Source organism: Salminus brasiliensis, chromosome 18 (assembly GCF_030463535.1).
Source record: "Salminus brasiliensis chromosome 18, fSalBra1.hap2, whole genome shotgun sequence".
Lineage (NCBI taxonomy): Eukaryota > Metazoa > Chordata > Actinopteri > Characiformes > Bryconidae > Salminus > Salminus brasiliensis.
Genome location: NC_132895.1, coordinates 29,271,936 through 29,289,337, shown reverse-complemented (window position 1 = coordinate 29,289,337; position 17,402 = coordinate 29,271,936). Strand labels below are relative to the sequence as shown.

General features: G+C 46.1%; 1 protein-coding gene across 2 annotated transcripts in view; it reads right to left on the bottom strand.

The window, feature by feature from the left end:
- The window catches only part of LOC140539033 (inactive tyrosine-protein kinase PRAG1-like), a 35,084-nt gene extending 22,389 nt beyond the window's left edge, over positions 1 to 12,695 (bottom strand). The window contains exons 1-3 of one of the 2 annotated variants that reach the window (XM_072661636.1): positions 12,475 to 12,695; positions 4,029 to 4,413; positions 932 to 2,463 (exon numbers count right to left, since the gene is read on the bottom strand). In XM_072661636.1, coding sequence (XP_072517737.1) covers positions 932 to 2,463; positions 4,029 to 4,286 — 1,790 coding nt within the window. In that variant the 5' untranslated portion in view covers positions 4,287 to 4,413; positions 12,475 to 12,695. Of the gene's footprint in view, positions 1 to 931; positions 2,464 to 4,028; positions 4,414 to 8,905; positions 9,068 to 12,474 lie in introns of those variants that run through there. The other variant, XM_072661637.1, reaches the window with a different exon arrangement.
- Between the last annotated feature and the right edge of the window lie 4,707 nt (positions 12,696 to 17,402).

Sequence of the window (17,402 nt, the reverse complement as noted above, 5' to 3'; positions counted from 1 at the left end):
GGAAGTCAGACAGAAAGTGCGTACTACCTTTTTTTTTTTTAAAGGCAATACAATACAGAGAAGGGCTTTGCTGGACACAAAGTCCAGCTCAAATCAGAAACAGGCCAATGTACTCCAAATCCAAAACGAACGGGACAAACAAACGGGACTTTTATTGGCTAAGTCGTTGTTAAGACAACGAAAATGGGCGAAACAGGGCGACCAATACGACTTGCTAAAGGAACAAGGAATTCATTCAGCATTTGAGGCCCTGGAGTGGAGGCCAACACAGGCTGAAATCAGCAAAGAGAGAAAGAGATATAGAGAAAGAGAGGCTAGGACAAGGGTGAAATAATGGACAGGCCCCGCTGGAAAGAAACAAGAGGGGCATGGTGTGTATCTCTGGGTGTATCGGCCCAAAAGTAGCACGGGGCCTGCACACTGGCCAGGGTCAGCTGATCAGCTTTTAAACAGAGAGAAAGAGAATGCTAAAGTGGGAGGATGGACGGGAGGGGAGGGGGGGTGCTTTTTGAATGCTAAACCATCTGATTTAGGACCAGGCAGTGGAGGCAGATGCTAGTGCTGAATCGCTGAGCATTGAAACGTTTCCGTGTAAACTGATACCTAGTGTTAAAGGGATAAGGGTAAACAGTAGATTCCCATTAGATGGGAGCCTGCGGGAGGGTTTATCGAATGGCTTATCCTCAAGTATCCCTGGCATGGTGCAAATCTTCACAATCTTTAGCCACTTCCACTTAGGCAGGTACCTGAGCCAGTCCTAGAATCACCAATAAGAGACACGTACCCGTGTTCAAGAAGAACCCCTGGACTAGAACCACAAGCTTTGTACGAACACCTACAGCAAGCCCCACATACGCCAGATTCATGGCATCACAGCCACCACCCAAACATCAGCTTTTGACTTATGAAAGTACACGAAGTTGGCTCTTACCTGTGGTGTTTTTTGGGAGGCGGTGGAGGAGGTTTGGGGTCGGTGCTGGCCCCAGATGAAGAGACCTCCGCAGAGGTGTTGAGCGGCGCTGGGTTGGAGTTGGCTCTGGCCAGCATGCTGCCGCTGTGTGTGCCCTCTTGGGCTCGGACGCCTGCCTGCTTCTGACTGGTGCTATTGTTGCTGTCGGTGCCTGGCATAGCGTTGCCCTCGCTCTTCCCTGCAAGGTTCCATTCTCTGGCCTCCGACCCCCAGACAGCGGGGCCATTGACGGAGCTGCTGGATCCGCCACGAGGACCTCCCTCCTGGGCAGCCCCCTGCTTGGCCTCCCACTCCTCCTCCTCCTCCTCCTCTTCGATACGGCCCTCTAGGCTCCTGGTGGCGCTATGGAGCTTCTGCCGCCGGTCCAGGTGAGAACCGGCAGGTGCGTCCACCTGAGGCGACTTGGAGGTTACCTCCTTGGAAACCAGAGTCAGGTGGAAACTGAGCTCAGGGAGAGGAACCGGGGACAGGCTGGAGGTGCCCAGCTTTGGAGATCGGGAATTCCTTTTGGGGGGAATGGGCGGGCTGGACTGAGGTTTGGTCTGGAGGGAAGGCGCGGTGGTCACAGGGGTTATTTCTGCAGTAGCCGGCGAGGACGGCCAACTGAAGGCCGGGCTGGAGGGGTCGTCCGGCGTCGTGGGACTGAAGTGAAGCCACTGGGTGCTCACTGCAGAATCGGGGCTGCTTAGGTAGAACGTCCGGTTGTTCTCCTCCGTGTGAGCCGCCATGACCGTTATAGTTGCTCGCTGACTTTCGATGTTGTTAGTGACCTCCGCGTCCACTTGCTGAGGTTTCCCACAGGCTTGTGGGCGCCGCTTACGCTTGGTGCTCTCAGCGTAGATTGGCTCTCCATCCCCTTGCCCATGCGCACGCCCCGATGAAGAGGGGCTCTCAGATCCACATGGGTGGAAAACATCCGTTCCGTTCAGCGAGTCCGTGCTGCTGCGGCATGAACACGAGTCCGACAAGCTGACGTTCCGGGAATCCGGAGTTGCTGCAGGGGACGATGAAGTGCTCGAAACGTCTTTGCTCACGCCGTTTCCCGGCATGCTCGTTATGGCCGCAATACCGAGAGGTGCCTGTGCGTCCTGGATGGGAGAACCCAGCGGTGCAAGTGTGTCGCCGGTTCCCGAAAGTTTCCTCTGTGCATTATTGTGAAGGATGAAATCCCGGGTACCCATGTAAGTGCTCTTGGACATTTTGGCCACCTGTGGCCTATAGGAGTCACTGTTCCCATTCTCCTTTAGACTGTGAGGGCTGCAGCCATCCTCCTGCGTCACGAAGACGCTGCTGCTGCTGGTTATCAGAGAGTCTTTGGGAAAGCCGGTGGGAGAGAGCACGGTCGGGGAAAACCTGCTAGGATAATCCAGCTTTCCAGAGATTCCATTCTGCAGCACCGCCTCCCTCAGTGCCTTGCTGCAGCCATTACTGTCGATGTACAAAGGAGCCAGGTCCAGGATCTTCTTCAGCCCGACAGGGCTCTTCTGGGTCTCCTGCATGACAAGAAGCAGGCATATGAACACCTTAATCAGCAAGTGAGCCTCAGGGACATCTAAACAAAAAGGGTCCTTTGAGTTGTAATGATAGAAAAACACCCTTTGACCGGGCAATTGCGAACCCCCCACTACTACCGTGACCCTGAAACAGAAGTCCAGCTGTTGACGATTAAGACAGGGGACAGGACCTCCAGTCCTGGAGGGCTGGATTCCTACACAGTTTAATGGTTTCCTTGCCTAAACACACCTGATTCAACTCAGCAGTAAACGACCAGGTTTAGGTGTTCGGTCAGAGCAGAGAATTCAGCTGACTGTGCTGGAGCTCTCTGGCCCTCGGTTCCCCACCCTTGTTTTAAGAAAACGCAAAGGTTGTCTGAATATTTGAGATCAGTTTAAGCAGCACATCTTTGGAACCCACTTCAGTTACTTCCCTTAAGATCAACAGATGTCCCTGTGCTAAGGTTAACACCGCCCACATGGGTTCAGTTCGGAATGAGTAACAGTGCAATGTTACTCTTGCTCATTAAAGCATTCCTGGTGTTGCTGCAGGACACTCCGCTGAATCCCTCAAATGCTGCAGTGTATTTAGGTACTCAAACCAACCATGAAGTGGAATCCCTTTGCCGAGGGGGTTAGCTCGTCAGCGATCGCAGGTAGCAGGGTGCAGGATTAAAAAAACAGTAACGTTCATGTCTTGAAGAAAGTGTGGAGTGATTCTGCAGCTTTAGCAGCTCCCAAAAATGTTGCTATACTATTCTAAGGACCTGCTATGCTTTGCTATGGTCTCCCAGATGGTTGCCATGAGGTTGCTAGGCGGTTGCTATGGTGTCCCAAGTGCTACTTGCTATGACTCATCTGATGGTTGCTAGGAAGTTGCTAGTTTGTTTCTAGGCTATTCCAGATGGTTGCTATGTGGTTGCTATAGTATCCCATGCTTTGGTATCCCCCATGGTTTCAAAAGGAGTTGTTGGTGAACTTGCAACATGAAAACAAAAGGGGGCGCACAACCGTACAACGTAGTTTACAACGTAGTTGCAAAAAGTTGTTTGACATTTGCGTAATTTACGGCATAGTAACAGCGTGTTTCAATATATCGACGTTGTTGCATAGTTTACTGCATAGTTACAAAATATTTTACAAGTTACAGTCTACAGCGTAGTTACAGTGAGCTTCGGTTTTATGACGGTTACGTAGTTTACTGCGTAGTTACAGAGAATGTTATAGCAAAACTACATAGTTTAAAGCATAGTTACTTTTATGATGTAGTTACAAAGTTTTAGTTTTATGATGTGGCTACATAGTACAGCACAGTACCACAGTTTTATGATGTACTTTTATAGTTTAAAGCATCGTTACAGGAGGTTTTTATGACATCATAATAGTTTACAGTATAGTTCCATCGAGTTACATAGTTTACAGTATAGGTAGAGTGTCTTGGCATGCTTAAAGATGTTTACAGCGAGTTACACACAAGTTTACAAAGTTTACAGAGGTTTATGGTGTACAAATAAAATGACTGCAATGTGAACTCATTTAAATATTCCTATACTTATTATAGTTACCTGCTCGGAGTTCATGTTGATATCTGTGGGGTTCTCGATCACTTCCGTGTTCATCATGGTTGGCCGGACGGCAATGGTGGGCTTGCTGTAGGGGGAGGGCGAAGCACCCCCATCCTCGTCGTCCCCGCCCACGCTGGTCCTGGCGCAGACACTACGGCAGGCCGTCTCAGTCTGCGCGTGGGCGCTGCGCGGGTGGAAGCAGTTCTTACATGAGCCGGGTTTCCACACGTGCTCTGCAAACTCGCTGCACGCAGACATTTTCACGAGAACCAGGACAACCCCCCCCCCCAGGCCAGGGGTCTACCTGCAGGTCACTGCCAGGCAGCGCCAGTGGTGGACAGTGCAGGGCATTTGGACAGCATACACAAGAGGGTGGTCAGGAAGCCTTAGAGGAGATAAGAGAGAGAGAATTAGTGCCTAATATTCCTAATTATTCGTAGGCAGCTGCTTAGAGGACCCCTGGCTAGGTCTGTAATGATAACCATAGTCATCACCACAGTCATTCTTTCTGTTCCGTGTCCATCTCTAGTACACAGTCGAACTAGCTAATTTATTCACGTGCATTTACGATGACCACAGGGTGTGGGCACTGTGGGAGCCCAGTGTAGTTGCGAGTTTAGCAACGTCGAGCAAGCAAACCTGGATGAGCCAGTCTACTAAAATCCATTTCCTCGACCTCAACTTCTCCTTAGTCTTCTCACAGTCTGAGCAAAGCATCCTTGAGCTAGCCCCCTTCTAAACCTTCCTCCTACATCTTATAGGGTCAGCCCCACCCCTGCATCACCTGAGCTGAACCATTTCACTCTGTAGGGGTGTTGCGATCCTATAAGAGTGGATTAAAAACAAGGGTAAATAAAATCATAAGTCACAAGGCCTTAATGTGTGATATTACTAGTACAATGTTTTCTACAGTGCGCAGAGCTCCGGCTGCTCTGCCTCCCATTTGCTAATTTCTACTAGGAAACAGACAGCAGGTGAGTATTACAGGCATGGGTTCAGGTATGTATTACAAACACACACACATACATGTCTCAATTTAGAAAAAATCAGTGTCCGTCATTACAGAACTGTTGGTTCTCAACTGCACAAACCCACATTGAGATATTATGGGTTATGTAAGCGACTTAAGGCTTAACCGATCCCCTTAAGTACCTCACGCCCATCGGGGGAGGCCACCAGCTCCCCTAAACTCACGCTTTACACAAAACTCATTCATTAAAACTCGTGTAACATCTACATCACAACTCACGTAACATCTTATATAACATTGTATAGATCTTGCGATTACGGACATAAGCAGTTTCTAAAGGCTTAGGCAGGTGTTTCGCCATCCCTATGTAGGTAGGCTTCCAACAAAGGGTGACCAAAGCTTGATGGTACCCATAATATCCTCATATACTGGAGAGACTCCACAAAAACTCTCTTCGGAACAAATGCTACGCCCCAAACACATCGGAAAGCGAGCGGAGCTCAGCAGCTGTTCATTAGCCTGTGGCAGTGAGTCTTTCTGCCTGATTTCCCCTGGCCTGTTAAAGTTTCACCCCGCTTATGAAAGATAATCTGCGCGCTACGGCCGAAAAACAACCAAATGGAGCTTTAAAAAAGTGACCTATTAATGGGTTCAGTGCTGCCCGAGGCTGACCTGCCAGCCACCGGATGAATGGCCTTCCCAGTGCCAGTAAACCATTAACCCTGACGCTGCCGACGCGCCTGTTGTCAACGCATAATCTGAACAGGGCGGTTCACCGATCAGTACAGCCGATCTGTCAGAGACCAGGGTGCATTTATTTAGCTGTACCACCAAAACAGCTCTTAGCCATTAAGACGCTAGCAGGAGATCCCTTCAAGTCCTGCAAGTTGTGAGATGAGGCCTCCATGGATCGCATCAATGAGCCTTTGGCACCCATGACCTGGTCGCTGGTTCACCAGGTGCCCTTCCTTGGAGCACTTTTGGTAGGTACTGACCACTGCAGGTGGAACACAACCCACAAGACCTGTTCTGACCCTCCAGTCGTCTAGCCATCACAGTCTGGTTCTTCTCAAAGCGGCTCCGAATCTTATGCTCAACTTCAAGACCTGACTGTTCACCTGCTGCCTAATATGTAGATCCCACCCACTGCCAAGAGCCACTGGAGCCACTGGAGCCACCCCCCCCCCCAGCACTGTACATTGGTGGCTGCCCAGGCACATTCTGCCCCACTCTGCCCATGTTTTTAAAAAAATTCCAGCTTGAAAATGTTTAGATAGACGGGCACACAGACAGGTTGGCAAATACAGACAGACAGTTACACATAGATAAATACACAGAAAGACAGACAAACACAAAGATAGAAATCGGGACAGGTAGACAGACAGACAGATAAATAGACAGGTACATGCTGGGCAGACAGACAGACATACATGGTTTAGAGACAGAAAGATGGAAGCAGGCAAACAGACAGATAAACAGACAGATAACTAGATAGACAGACAGATAGAGGTGGATAAGCAGACAGACAGACCGCCAGACAGACCGCTAGAGAGCAAGACAGACAGACAAATAGACAACTAGATAGATTAACAAAGATAGACATACAGATAGACGGACAGACAGAGGTAGAAACGGGCAGGCAGACAGACAGACAGACGGACAAATAGATAGACATTCAGATAGACCGCTAGAGAGCAAGACAGCCAGACAAATAGACAGATGGATAGACAACTAGATAGATTAACATAGATAGACATACAGATAGACGGACAGACAGAGGTAGAAACAGGCAGGCAGACAGACAGACAGACAGCCAGCCAGACTAACAGATAGATAGACATTCAGATACAGATAGGCATAAATAGGTAGATATCTACAGTCACAGCTCTCTGCAAAATCTATATTTTATATATATATATATAAAAAGAGCAGTATGTGTGTGTGTGTGTATATATATATATACACACACACACACACACACACACACATATATATATATATATATAAATATATATGTATATATACACACACACCTGCTCCTTCATCAGGAGCTCCTTATCAGACACAGTCCTTTTCACCCAATAGCAAAGCTCGACATCCCAACCTGTCTCGCCCCAGCGCCGCCATTTTTCCCAGGGTTCCCAAATTAGAGGTCCTCAGGTCTGACCCCTCAGACCATCAGGGGTCCGTGGCGTGGAATTCAGAACACTTTCTCACGTCCCAGCAGAGAGGCAGAGGAACCTCTCTGGAATGACTGGTATGCAGCGGGAGGTGGGAGGGGGGCGTGCGCTTTCACATCGCAACAGTGTCCAACCGTGCCATCTCACACACCATACACACACACCCCGCAGCGAGAAAACTCACACTCCGCAGCCTCTGTTCCTGCTGGGGGTCCGCTGCCCTCTCCTCCAAGGGGCCAGTGTCATGGTCGGTAGTACACGTGACATTTCTAATGTACCTGTGAACATCACTCACTGTACAGGGGTCCAGACAAGCTCTGCAGCTCCTCCTCTAATCAACTCTACAGCCGCCCGACTGAAGCGAGAACACTATGCAGAGCAAAGACGTCTAGAAGGACCGAACATGAGCATTAGAACCATAAACTACTAAGGTTCCTAAAGGTTCCTGAAGCTTTCTGCTTCTACAGTATGTTCTTGAAGAAGCAAGGTTCCTAAATGGTTCTTTGCTTGGACATATGAATCTTCACCATTTCTGTAGCAGTAACTAGTTAAACGGTTCTAGACTGCAGAACATAAGTGTCTGAACCATAAACGCCTCAGTAAAAAGGTTCCTAAAGGGTTCTTCTCTTTAATGAACTGTTCTCTAATTTTTATAGGTTTCAAGTAGTCCTAGGCTTGGATGTCTGGTCTGATACTCTCAAAAAAAAATTAATGGCTCTTGGCTTGGGCACTAGTTCAACGGTTCTAGACTGCAAGTTCTATAGTTTTAAAAACAAAGGTTTCTAAATGTACGGCTTGAAAATACAGGTTCCTAACCGGTTCCTGGCTTGACTGTACAGGTCTACACTCTTAAAAAATGAAGGCTCCCCAAAAGGTTCTTGTCTTGATCACAAAGGTTCCTAAAACGGTTCTTGGTCTGACCATACAGTTCTACGGTTCATCATGTATGTACGGTTCCATGGTTCCACGGTTCTTAGCTTGGGTGTACAGTTCCACAGTTTTTTAAAAACAAAGATTGCTAAATGGTTCTTGGTTCGGGTGCGCAATTCTACAAGTTCTTTAAATTAAGGTTCCTATAGGTTCTTGGCTTGGGTGTACAGTTCCACACTTTTACAGACTAAGGTTCCTAAATGGTTCTTGGCTTGGACATACAGCTCTGCACTCTCAAAAATAAAGATTCCCATGGGGGACTTAGCTTGGATGTACTGAATTACACTAGTTTTAAAAAAAACAGATTACTAAACATTTTATTCTCTTACAGTTGAAGGTTCCTAACTGGTTCTCCACATGGGTGTCCAGTTACACACTTTTTTTTAAAGCAAGGTTCCTTAAGGGTTCTTAGGCATTGGGTGTACAGTTCCACAGTCCCAAAAACAAAGATTGCTAAATGGTTCTTGGTTCGGGTGCGCAATTCTACAAGTTCTTTAAATGAAGGTTCCTATAGGTTCTTTGCTTGGGTTTACAGTTCCACACCTTCACAAACTAAGGTTCCTAAATGGTTCTTGGCTTGGGTATACGGTTCTACATATGTTTCGGTTCCTTCATTATTCACTGCATGCGTGTTCTGGACCGCGGTACTGCGTGTTTGGCATGTGCTGCCCTGTATCCGGAACCAGGGTTCCTGTGTCTACTGTAGGGTGTATTTTACGGCTGCAGATCACTCCACGCTGCCCATGTTGGGTATCTGTCTAAAAGGAACAGTAGGAGGAACTGTAACAGCACATTACCTTTGCCCCCAGGCCAGTGTTTTCAGTCCTGTCACAGGAACCTGATTCAGGCTCTGAGGCAACGCCGCCCCACCCTTTACACACAGCCCACGAGCAGATCCAATAAATCACTGGCGATCCTGACACGACCTGGCCTACAACAAACATGGGCTCTGCCGCATTCTTCACGTTCCCTCACCGGGTTCCTCTCCACAGCTTCCCGGCTGCTTCTGGAAGCTGGAAAAACAGGGAAACGCTTAAACCTCTTCCATCCTGTAGCGGGATCACTCCACGCCATTCCAGCCCCAAATATAGCAACCCTGAAAGCTTGGGGGGGGTGGGGGGGTGTGCTAGCATGGAACCCTGGACGAACCCGTCTACTAAAGGGGCCTGAAAACAGTGGAAAACACTCCTGTGCTCTCAGATATGAGGCTTGATCCTCTAAACAGGTGTGATTTGAGCCTCCATTAGCCGAAATGCGGCCTGTGCTGGCGTGATTAGCCTGCTAGCTAACTTATCTAAGCCTAGATAGCCGGCTACGAGTCGACTTGGCTCGCTCAGACACGGGTTTTCAGGGCAACACTTGCGTCTCTTAGCTAGTCAACAGCAGCCGCAACGAGCCGCCCGATACTCGGTGGAGCTGTAGCCGAGCTAGCTTAGCTTAGCTTACCACTGAGAAAAACCTTCAAATTTAACGTCCTGTCCTTTCAACAGCCGCCGTTCGGTCAGACACACTTTTCGGTCAGACAGACTTGAAGGAGTTCTGTGGTGAGAAGACTACTAGCTAAGCTAAATGCTAACCGGCTGCTCCGCTCTCCTGATTTAGAGCAGTTTAGGGTTTGCAATTTTAAGATTTAACGTTTTTTTTGGAATTACAGACAGTATGACTTTCTTACAGACCGTGGATACTGCCCAACCCTAAGCCACAGGACTACCGGTCAGGTAAAAACAAGGACAGCAAAGACAGTTTCAGTCAACTATTGAAATGCGGCCTTTGGGTTTGGGTTTGGGCTTGGGCTTGAGCTTATGGTTCCAAATCCTAAATAGAAAAGTTCCCCATGGGTTCCAGACTTGGATATATGCTTCTCCACTTTTAAAAATATGGTGTTTTTCAAAATATGGTGCTTTATATGTTCCAGCCTTCTGGTTCTGGGTTGGACATGTGGTTGCACACTCTTGAAAGTCAACGTTCCTCATTGGTTCTTGGTTTGGACCCTGTTGTCCAAGCAATTGTTGGCAAGATATGGGGTCCCTCACTTTGTATGAGCGTTCCCACTATCCACGCATCTTCTCATCCTGGTCAGGGTCGCGGTGGGTCCGGAGCCTACCCGGAATCATTGGGCGCAAGGTTGGAATACCCACCTGTACCAAACACAGCCATCCACTCACAACTAGGGGGCAACCTAGCATGGTCAGTCCACCTACCGTGTGGTTCTGGGAGGTGGGAGGGAACCCTAACACCCAGAGGAAACTCGCAAGGGCACCTGGAGAACAACACGTCCGGAGCAAGGATTGAACCCATCGACCCCGGGCTGCTAGAGCTGTGCGGTATGTTATCGTATTAACAAAAGAATCAGCTATTGAAAGGTTCCTTAGGGAACCAAAAGCGGTTCTTCAACAGCATCGCTTTCTGGCAGTGTCTGTGGGAGGTGTGCCGCAGAAAACAAGCACCGGAACAAATTCCGGACGGTCAGGAATTTGGTGCCTGCAGCCAAATCTGCGTCTGACGCACCGTGTTGTAATTTTAAGCCCCTCGGTTCAAGTGTGCAGCAATTTTTGCGTTAATGAAGAGTGAAAACTTCATCACTTTACAGCTGTCAAACACTGTTTATCGCTGCTGTACGTTTTTACTTGGCGTTTGAACAAACCCAAATAAACGAAGCCAGGAGTTGTTTACAGTGGTAATGAATGGAGCCAGACATCTGACGAGTTTAATGCCTCGGAAAGCTCCCCAACAGAAACCGATATTCCACCAAATGCTGACGAACTCACCGGAGTTTCACCAGAGTTCTGAGAGGATTTAGGGTCTAAAATATGCTTTGAAAAGCGTGTTTCATTTAAATGGTGGAGGGATACCTTCGGGTGTTGTGCGACAAAAAAATAGTCCCAAGACAAATACTAAAAGTCCTGTTCTTAGATTTTCCACCAATTTACCATCATTAACATTACATATTACATACAAAGCGTGCGTGTAGGTTCACCGCTGGGTTTGGATTGTTAATAAAATAAATACATTTGTGTTACATTGTTGTAGTCATGGCAACACCCGCTTTTACTCATCACCACCGCTGCGAAGAAATCTTCGGACCTTCTGAGTCGGTAAGTTTCTCTACAGTGAACCACAATTTCACAACAAATCCACGCCGAACGCGGGTCTCTGAATCTTAAGAGTTGCCAATTTGGAGCATTTCTATTGGTCGATTCGTCACGAAACATTCACACAACAAAAAAGGGCAGCTGGTGTTTTGAAATGAGGTACAAATTAGACCTAAAAGTTGCGTTATAGTTAGTATAGGCTTGCAGGCGTGCACCCACGTGACCCGAGCTGTCCACATGAAAACAAACAAACAAACAAACAAACAAAAACAAAAACGGGCCATTAAGGGTTAACTGTCCGAAACAGGCCGCTGTATTTGCTCAGGGCCAGTTCTCTCCTGCTGTTAGACTCTCTGGCTGCGGGTTTGACAAGTCAATAGCCGAGACAAGAAAAGGGTGAGGCTTCTGTTACACCAACACTCAGCAGCTGACAACACTCCTGAACAATGAGGGGGCTTTTTCCAAACCCACCTTAAGACGTTTAGGGATCTGATGGGACACTCAGCATCTGCCCATAGACTTCTATTGCAGGCAGTGTTTCAACTTCTTGGATTCTGCTGTTTTTTCGAATCGCAGGGAAATGACTGTGTGTGCTACATGACTGTATGCCAAAGAGGCATCATTCTGAGGTCAATTTGAAAAACGGTGAGGTGCCCCTTTAAAAAATTATGTTATTCCTTTATTTCCATTAAATCCATTCGCGCTGGATACTGGAACTGAGCGGAAGGGTTTGGGACTAGAGAGATCTGCCCCGCCCGGCCGTCCGTCTGTCACCTGTCAGACCAAACACATCTTAACAAATAGTGCCAAATAATTTCTGCCAATAAACCATAAACAAAAACCAACAGTTTGTTAATAAACACGAACACATCGCAGAAGCCCGTCCACCTACAGCAGCTATGCATTAGCTGTTTCTTTCCGCACCCGTTTTCGCACTGCCCGCGCCTATTGGCGGACTGCTCACGGGCATGAACTACCAACCAACCCCCGCGCAGAACGCCGGGGCCCACCAGCCAATCGCAAAACAACAGAGGCGGGAGTTGCCTGAAAACGGGCGGGAAACAGAAAAACCCCACGTGTTTTCGTTCCCAGTTGCTTATCGCTACAAAAAAAAAACGCACACACGTGAGTCGTTTCTCTAAACCACGCGCACAGCAACAGGGCTTATTTCGTTTTAGCATCCTAATATGCTGTTATATGTTTTTTAAAAATATATAAATATATTAACACAATTGTTTTCGCACACATGCAGGAGCGAGTCGTTTGTAGCTTACCTGGACTCCTCAGATTCCGCCTGAAAATAAAAAACAGAAAAACAGTTGTGTCCAAAAATTAATGGCCACCGTGTGATTTAATCCCAGTCCGAACGGTCAGTTTAAGGGTCCATACTGGAGGAAAACAACAGGTTTACATCCACAAATCCACACCAGGCAGGTTGCAGGGGTAGAGTGTGTGTGTGTGTGTGTGTGTGTGTGTGTGTGCTGCTGTGGGCTGAGTGCACCAGACTGAATGAAGAGGCTGAGCGCGAGAGCGAGCTGCAAGAACTCCTGCAGAGGGGAGGAGCCCGGCATGGGCCACGCCCACCTCCCCTTATATAGTGGCTGGAGATTGGAACGTCACGCCCACCGCGGTCTTAGAGGTGTGGGTCCAAATTGACAATATACACACACAAGCCTGCTGTGTATACTGTCTATCTCAGCCTTAGCATTAGCATTAGCATTAGCATAAAGCACTGCCATGGCCATATCTGGTATATTACACACAATTTGCTCCACACCACAAATACAGCCACTTTATTTACTATCTTAACCTACCAGTGAAACCTACCACCACCATGTGTGTGTTATTTGAGGAAGATGTTGAAGTTGTGGCAAATCTGACCAAAAAAGTACGGGACTATTTTGTGGCACGATGCCCTGTATGTATGTGTGTATGTATGTAGCCCTCCATTATTTTAAAGCTATGCAATAAAAAAAAATAATAATAATAAAAAAAAAATTCGACCCCAAATAACCGTGTGGTGAAACGTCTGATTTTCAAGGTTCAGACGTCTGTAATGTCTCTAGTTTCTCCAGAACAGAGCGTTTCACACCAAACCCTCTCTTCGAATGACTGTGTAACCTAATTACGTTGAGAATTTGGTGGAAATCTGGTGGAACTCCCCTCAAAATCGTGTATCCTTTTGTACACAGGTGCACATTACAGTGATAGTGGGATCAAATCAGTACTGGACAGATGATTAGATCAGGTCTAGGTAAGATAGAGATTGCAGATCCAGGGCTTCATGGATACAGGGAATTGTGGTAAACTGAGATGCTGGAGCCGTCGTCCCACCACTGGCACGCAATCAGTCAGGTTTGCGGACAGTGGAGCGAACAGATGCCAGTGTTTCGAGGAGCCGTGTCCGTGTTACCTTCTGGCTCTCGCCTTTTAATTAGGCTGTTATAGTCAGTAAGTCGTTAGCTGCACCCTGATGATGTTCACATTCTCCGTTCTCCATAAGTCCAGCATAAATCAGAACTAATTCTGTTCCTTCACCTTCTCCAAGTTAATGACTGCCCACTTACTGGCCTTGCTGACTGACCGGCCGCCGAGCTCTCCTGCTACCCATTATACAGTAGATTACTGAGCTAAAATACATGCATTTTACTGTATCTGGAATCTCCTACAAATACATTTAGTAGTACCCAATTTCTACATTTCTATAGATATCCACATGAAAAATGTTCTATATTGGCTTCGGCACACAGTTGCCATACTGGTAGTTAGCAAATCGGTAGTTAGCTGTTGGTTTAGCTGAGGTTAGGTTCATAGTTAGCATTTTAAGATTTAGTCTTTCTCACTATTACTCACTATTTTTTTGGTTTTCAGAGAAGACTAACGAGTGTAACTCGTTAATTCCGAGTTACACTCTCTGTGTTCTGTTATGCTAACTTACCACAGCAAATCTTTTAGGACACTGTCTGCCCAGCTGATGTTCATTAGGTTTCTGCGCCCACATATCTGGTTCAAGACGTCCTTTGGAACATTATATATTACATTATATTATATATAACATATAAAAATGTTATATTACTATATAACAGAACCTAGCTACTGCAGCTAACAAGTAACAGAAGCTTTTTTTTATGTAATAAATGTGCACCAATTAGCACCGTGCTAACCACACTCTCTCCTCAAACCGTGTAGAGGAGTTTAGTAATCTCTAACAGACTTGCTAATGTGGTTTCTGACACTGTGGGACTCAAACATGGGCTAAAGCTGCGAGCAGAGCTAAAAATATTAGCCCAAATCCGGCCTGGCGACAAGTAAAGACCCCCGTTCAGAGATAGGTTAATTACTGGCTGGTTCTCACAGAGCAAAGAAAGTAATCCAAAACTAATTAAAGTGAACGTGTGAAGCTGCTGCAGGGTCTTCTGACAGGCAGCAGAGGTGGCTGAATGCAGGACCCCCACAGAGAGGCCCAAGAACCCCCCCTACCACCACCACCACAACTGGCGTCTCTCTTTATGAGGCCTGGATGACTAAACCGGTCTTCAATGCAGAGGGTGAAACGTCACTGACAGCACAGAAGGAGAGAACTCAACACTGAGCTAAGGGGAAAATACTACCTCCACCATGTTTGACATAGGCATGCTTCAGATCATGAGAAGACCCTCTCTTACTCCACACGTCGACCTTTCCATCGCTTTGGTAGAGGTAATCAAGGCGGATGCCAGGGTTCCAAGGTGCTCCCATGTCTGTGTTACCTTCTGGCTCTCTCCTTTTATTTAGGCAGTTAAAGTCAGTAAGTCGTTATCCCTCTGCCCTCGGCCTGGCTAAGCTAGTTAACCAGCATGATCAACATCAGCAAGCTGGTGGACCAGCTTAACTAGCAAGACCAAGCTAGTCGACCAGCATAACTAAGCTGGCTAACCAGCATGACCGGTGAGACCAAACATGACCAAACTCAAATGCAACATCCACTATGCTGGTCAAGAGCTGGTTAACCAGCTAGCCTACCAGCATAGGGTATGTTTTCACCTAGATGACCAGCTTGACTATCACAGACCACCTTAGACCACCTAAAACCAACTGGAGGTGGATCTTTTGACTTTGAAACATATGGGGATGGCCGGAGCTACACATTATACTGCAACCAGTCAGCAGAGGTGCTATATTATGCATTACGAATTTTAGCTGCAGTGTATTGTGGGACATTTGCCGTCTCAGACTGTGCAGCCTAGCCCAATTAGCACCCAGTTCTATTAACCTGATGCCTTTTGTGTTTTCTAGGTGAACACACACTCTCTGCTGAAATACAGATGTTTGCACACAGAACTGTGCAGAACAGAAATGCAGTTATCTAATGTAAAGAGGGCCACAGAGACTGCTCAGAAATGTCTGGAATGCCCCCAGGGACAGGAAGTGAAGCGGTGGCTGCTGGACATGTCCCCCAGCGTTCTTACATCTGTGAGGCGGATGTGTCAGAGGTGGACATGTCGGGGCATGTTCCTCTTTCACACCAAGGCCTGCAAGAGAAGAGCTAAGGACAAACCGGAAGTGCTCCTTAGCCAAACCGCCCTCCACATCAACCCCCACAGAATGTGTCCTGAGTCACAGTGCAGGTGCTCAGCACACCACTGTCTTTAAGTTCCTCTGAAGTCGAGTCATAGTCAAGCTCATGATGTTCACCATGATGCTCAAGCCAAACAGATCTGAATAAGCTTTGAATGATATGGGTTCATCAGCTGAGTATGTGACGCTCTTTAAAAAAGTCAGTGGTGAGTGTCTACCTGTAAAACTTGATATATAACATTAGAATAAACCCAAGTAAACATAAAGTCAGTGGTCAGTGAGTGTGTCTACCTGTAAAACTCGATATATAACATTAGAATAAACCCAAATATAAATAAAACTAGTGGTCAGTGAGAGTGTCTACCGTAAAACATTATATTACATTAGAATAAACCCAAGTAAATATAAAGTCAGTGGTCAGTGAGTGTGTCTACTTGTACAACTCAATATATAACATTACAATAACCCTAAATATAAATAAAACTAGTGGTCAGGGAGTGTATCTGCCTATAAAACACTATATAACATCAGAATAAACCCAAATAAACAAAGCCAGTGGTCAGGGAGTGTATCTACCCTAAAAACTCTATATAACATTAGAATAAACCCAAATATAAATAAAACTAGTGGTCAGGGAGTGTATCTACCCGTAAAAATGATATAACATTAGAATAAACCCAAGTAAACAAAGTCAGTTGACAGAGAGTGTGTGCACTTGTACAACTCAATATATAACATTAGAATAATTCTAAATCTAAATACAACTTGTAGTTAGGGAGTGTATCTAACCTTAAACTCCATATAACATCAGAATAAACCCAAATAAACAAAGTCAGTGGTCAGAGAGTGTATCTACCCTAAAAACGCTATATAACACTAGAATAAACCCAAATATAAATAAAACTAGTGGTCAGGGAGTGTATCTACCCGTAAAAATGATATAACATTAGAATAAACCCAAGTAAACAAAGTCAGTGAACAGAGAGTGTGTCTACTTGAACACCTCAATATATAACATTAGAATAATTCTAAATCTAAATACAACTTGTAGTTAGGGAGTGTATCTAACCTTAAACTCTATATAACATTAGAATAAACCCAAATAAACAAAGTCAGTGGTCAGGGATTGTATCTACCCTAAAAACGCCATATAACATTAAAATAAACCAAAATAAACATAAAGGCAGTGGACAGAGAGTGTGTCTACTTGTACAACTCAATATATAACATTAGAATAATCCTAAATATAAATAAAACTAGTAGTCAGGGACTGCATCTAACCTTAAACTCTATAACTAGAATAAACTCAAATATAAATAAATATATATATAAAATATATAAATAAAAGTAGTGGTCAGTGGGAGTGTCTAAATGTAAAACTCAGTATATATCATTAAAATAAATCTAAATAAACATGTAGTCAGTGGTCAGTGAGAGTGTTTACCTGTACAACTCTATATATAACATTAGAATAAACCCAAATAAACATTAAGTGGGGAGTGGGCGAATTTTGCTGCTAGTCAGTAAAGTTATTGACATGTTGGTTAGAAGGACGCAGGCTAGGGTGCTGATCTTCTCCGTGAAATCCAGACACTGTATGTTCCAACAGCAGCTCACCTGATTGACTTTAACGAAGGACTGATGA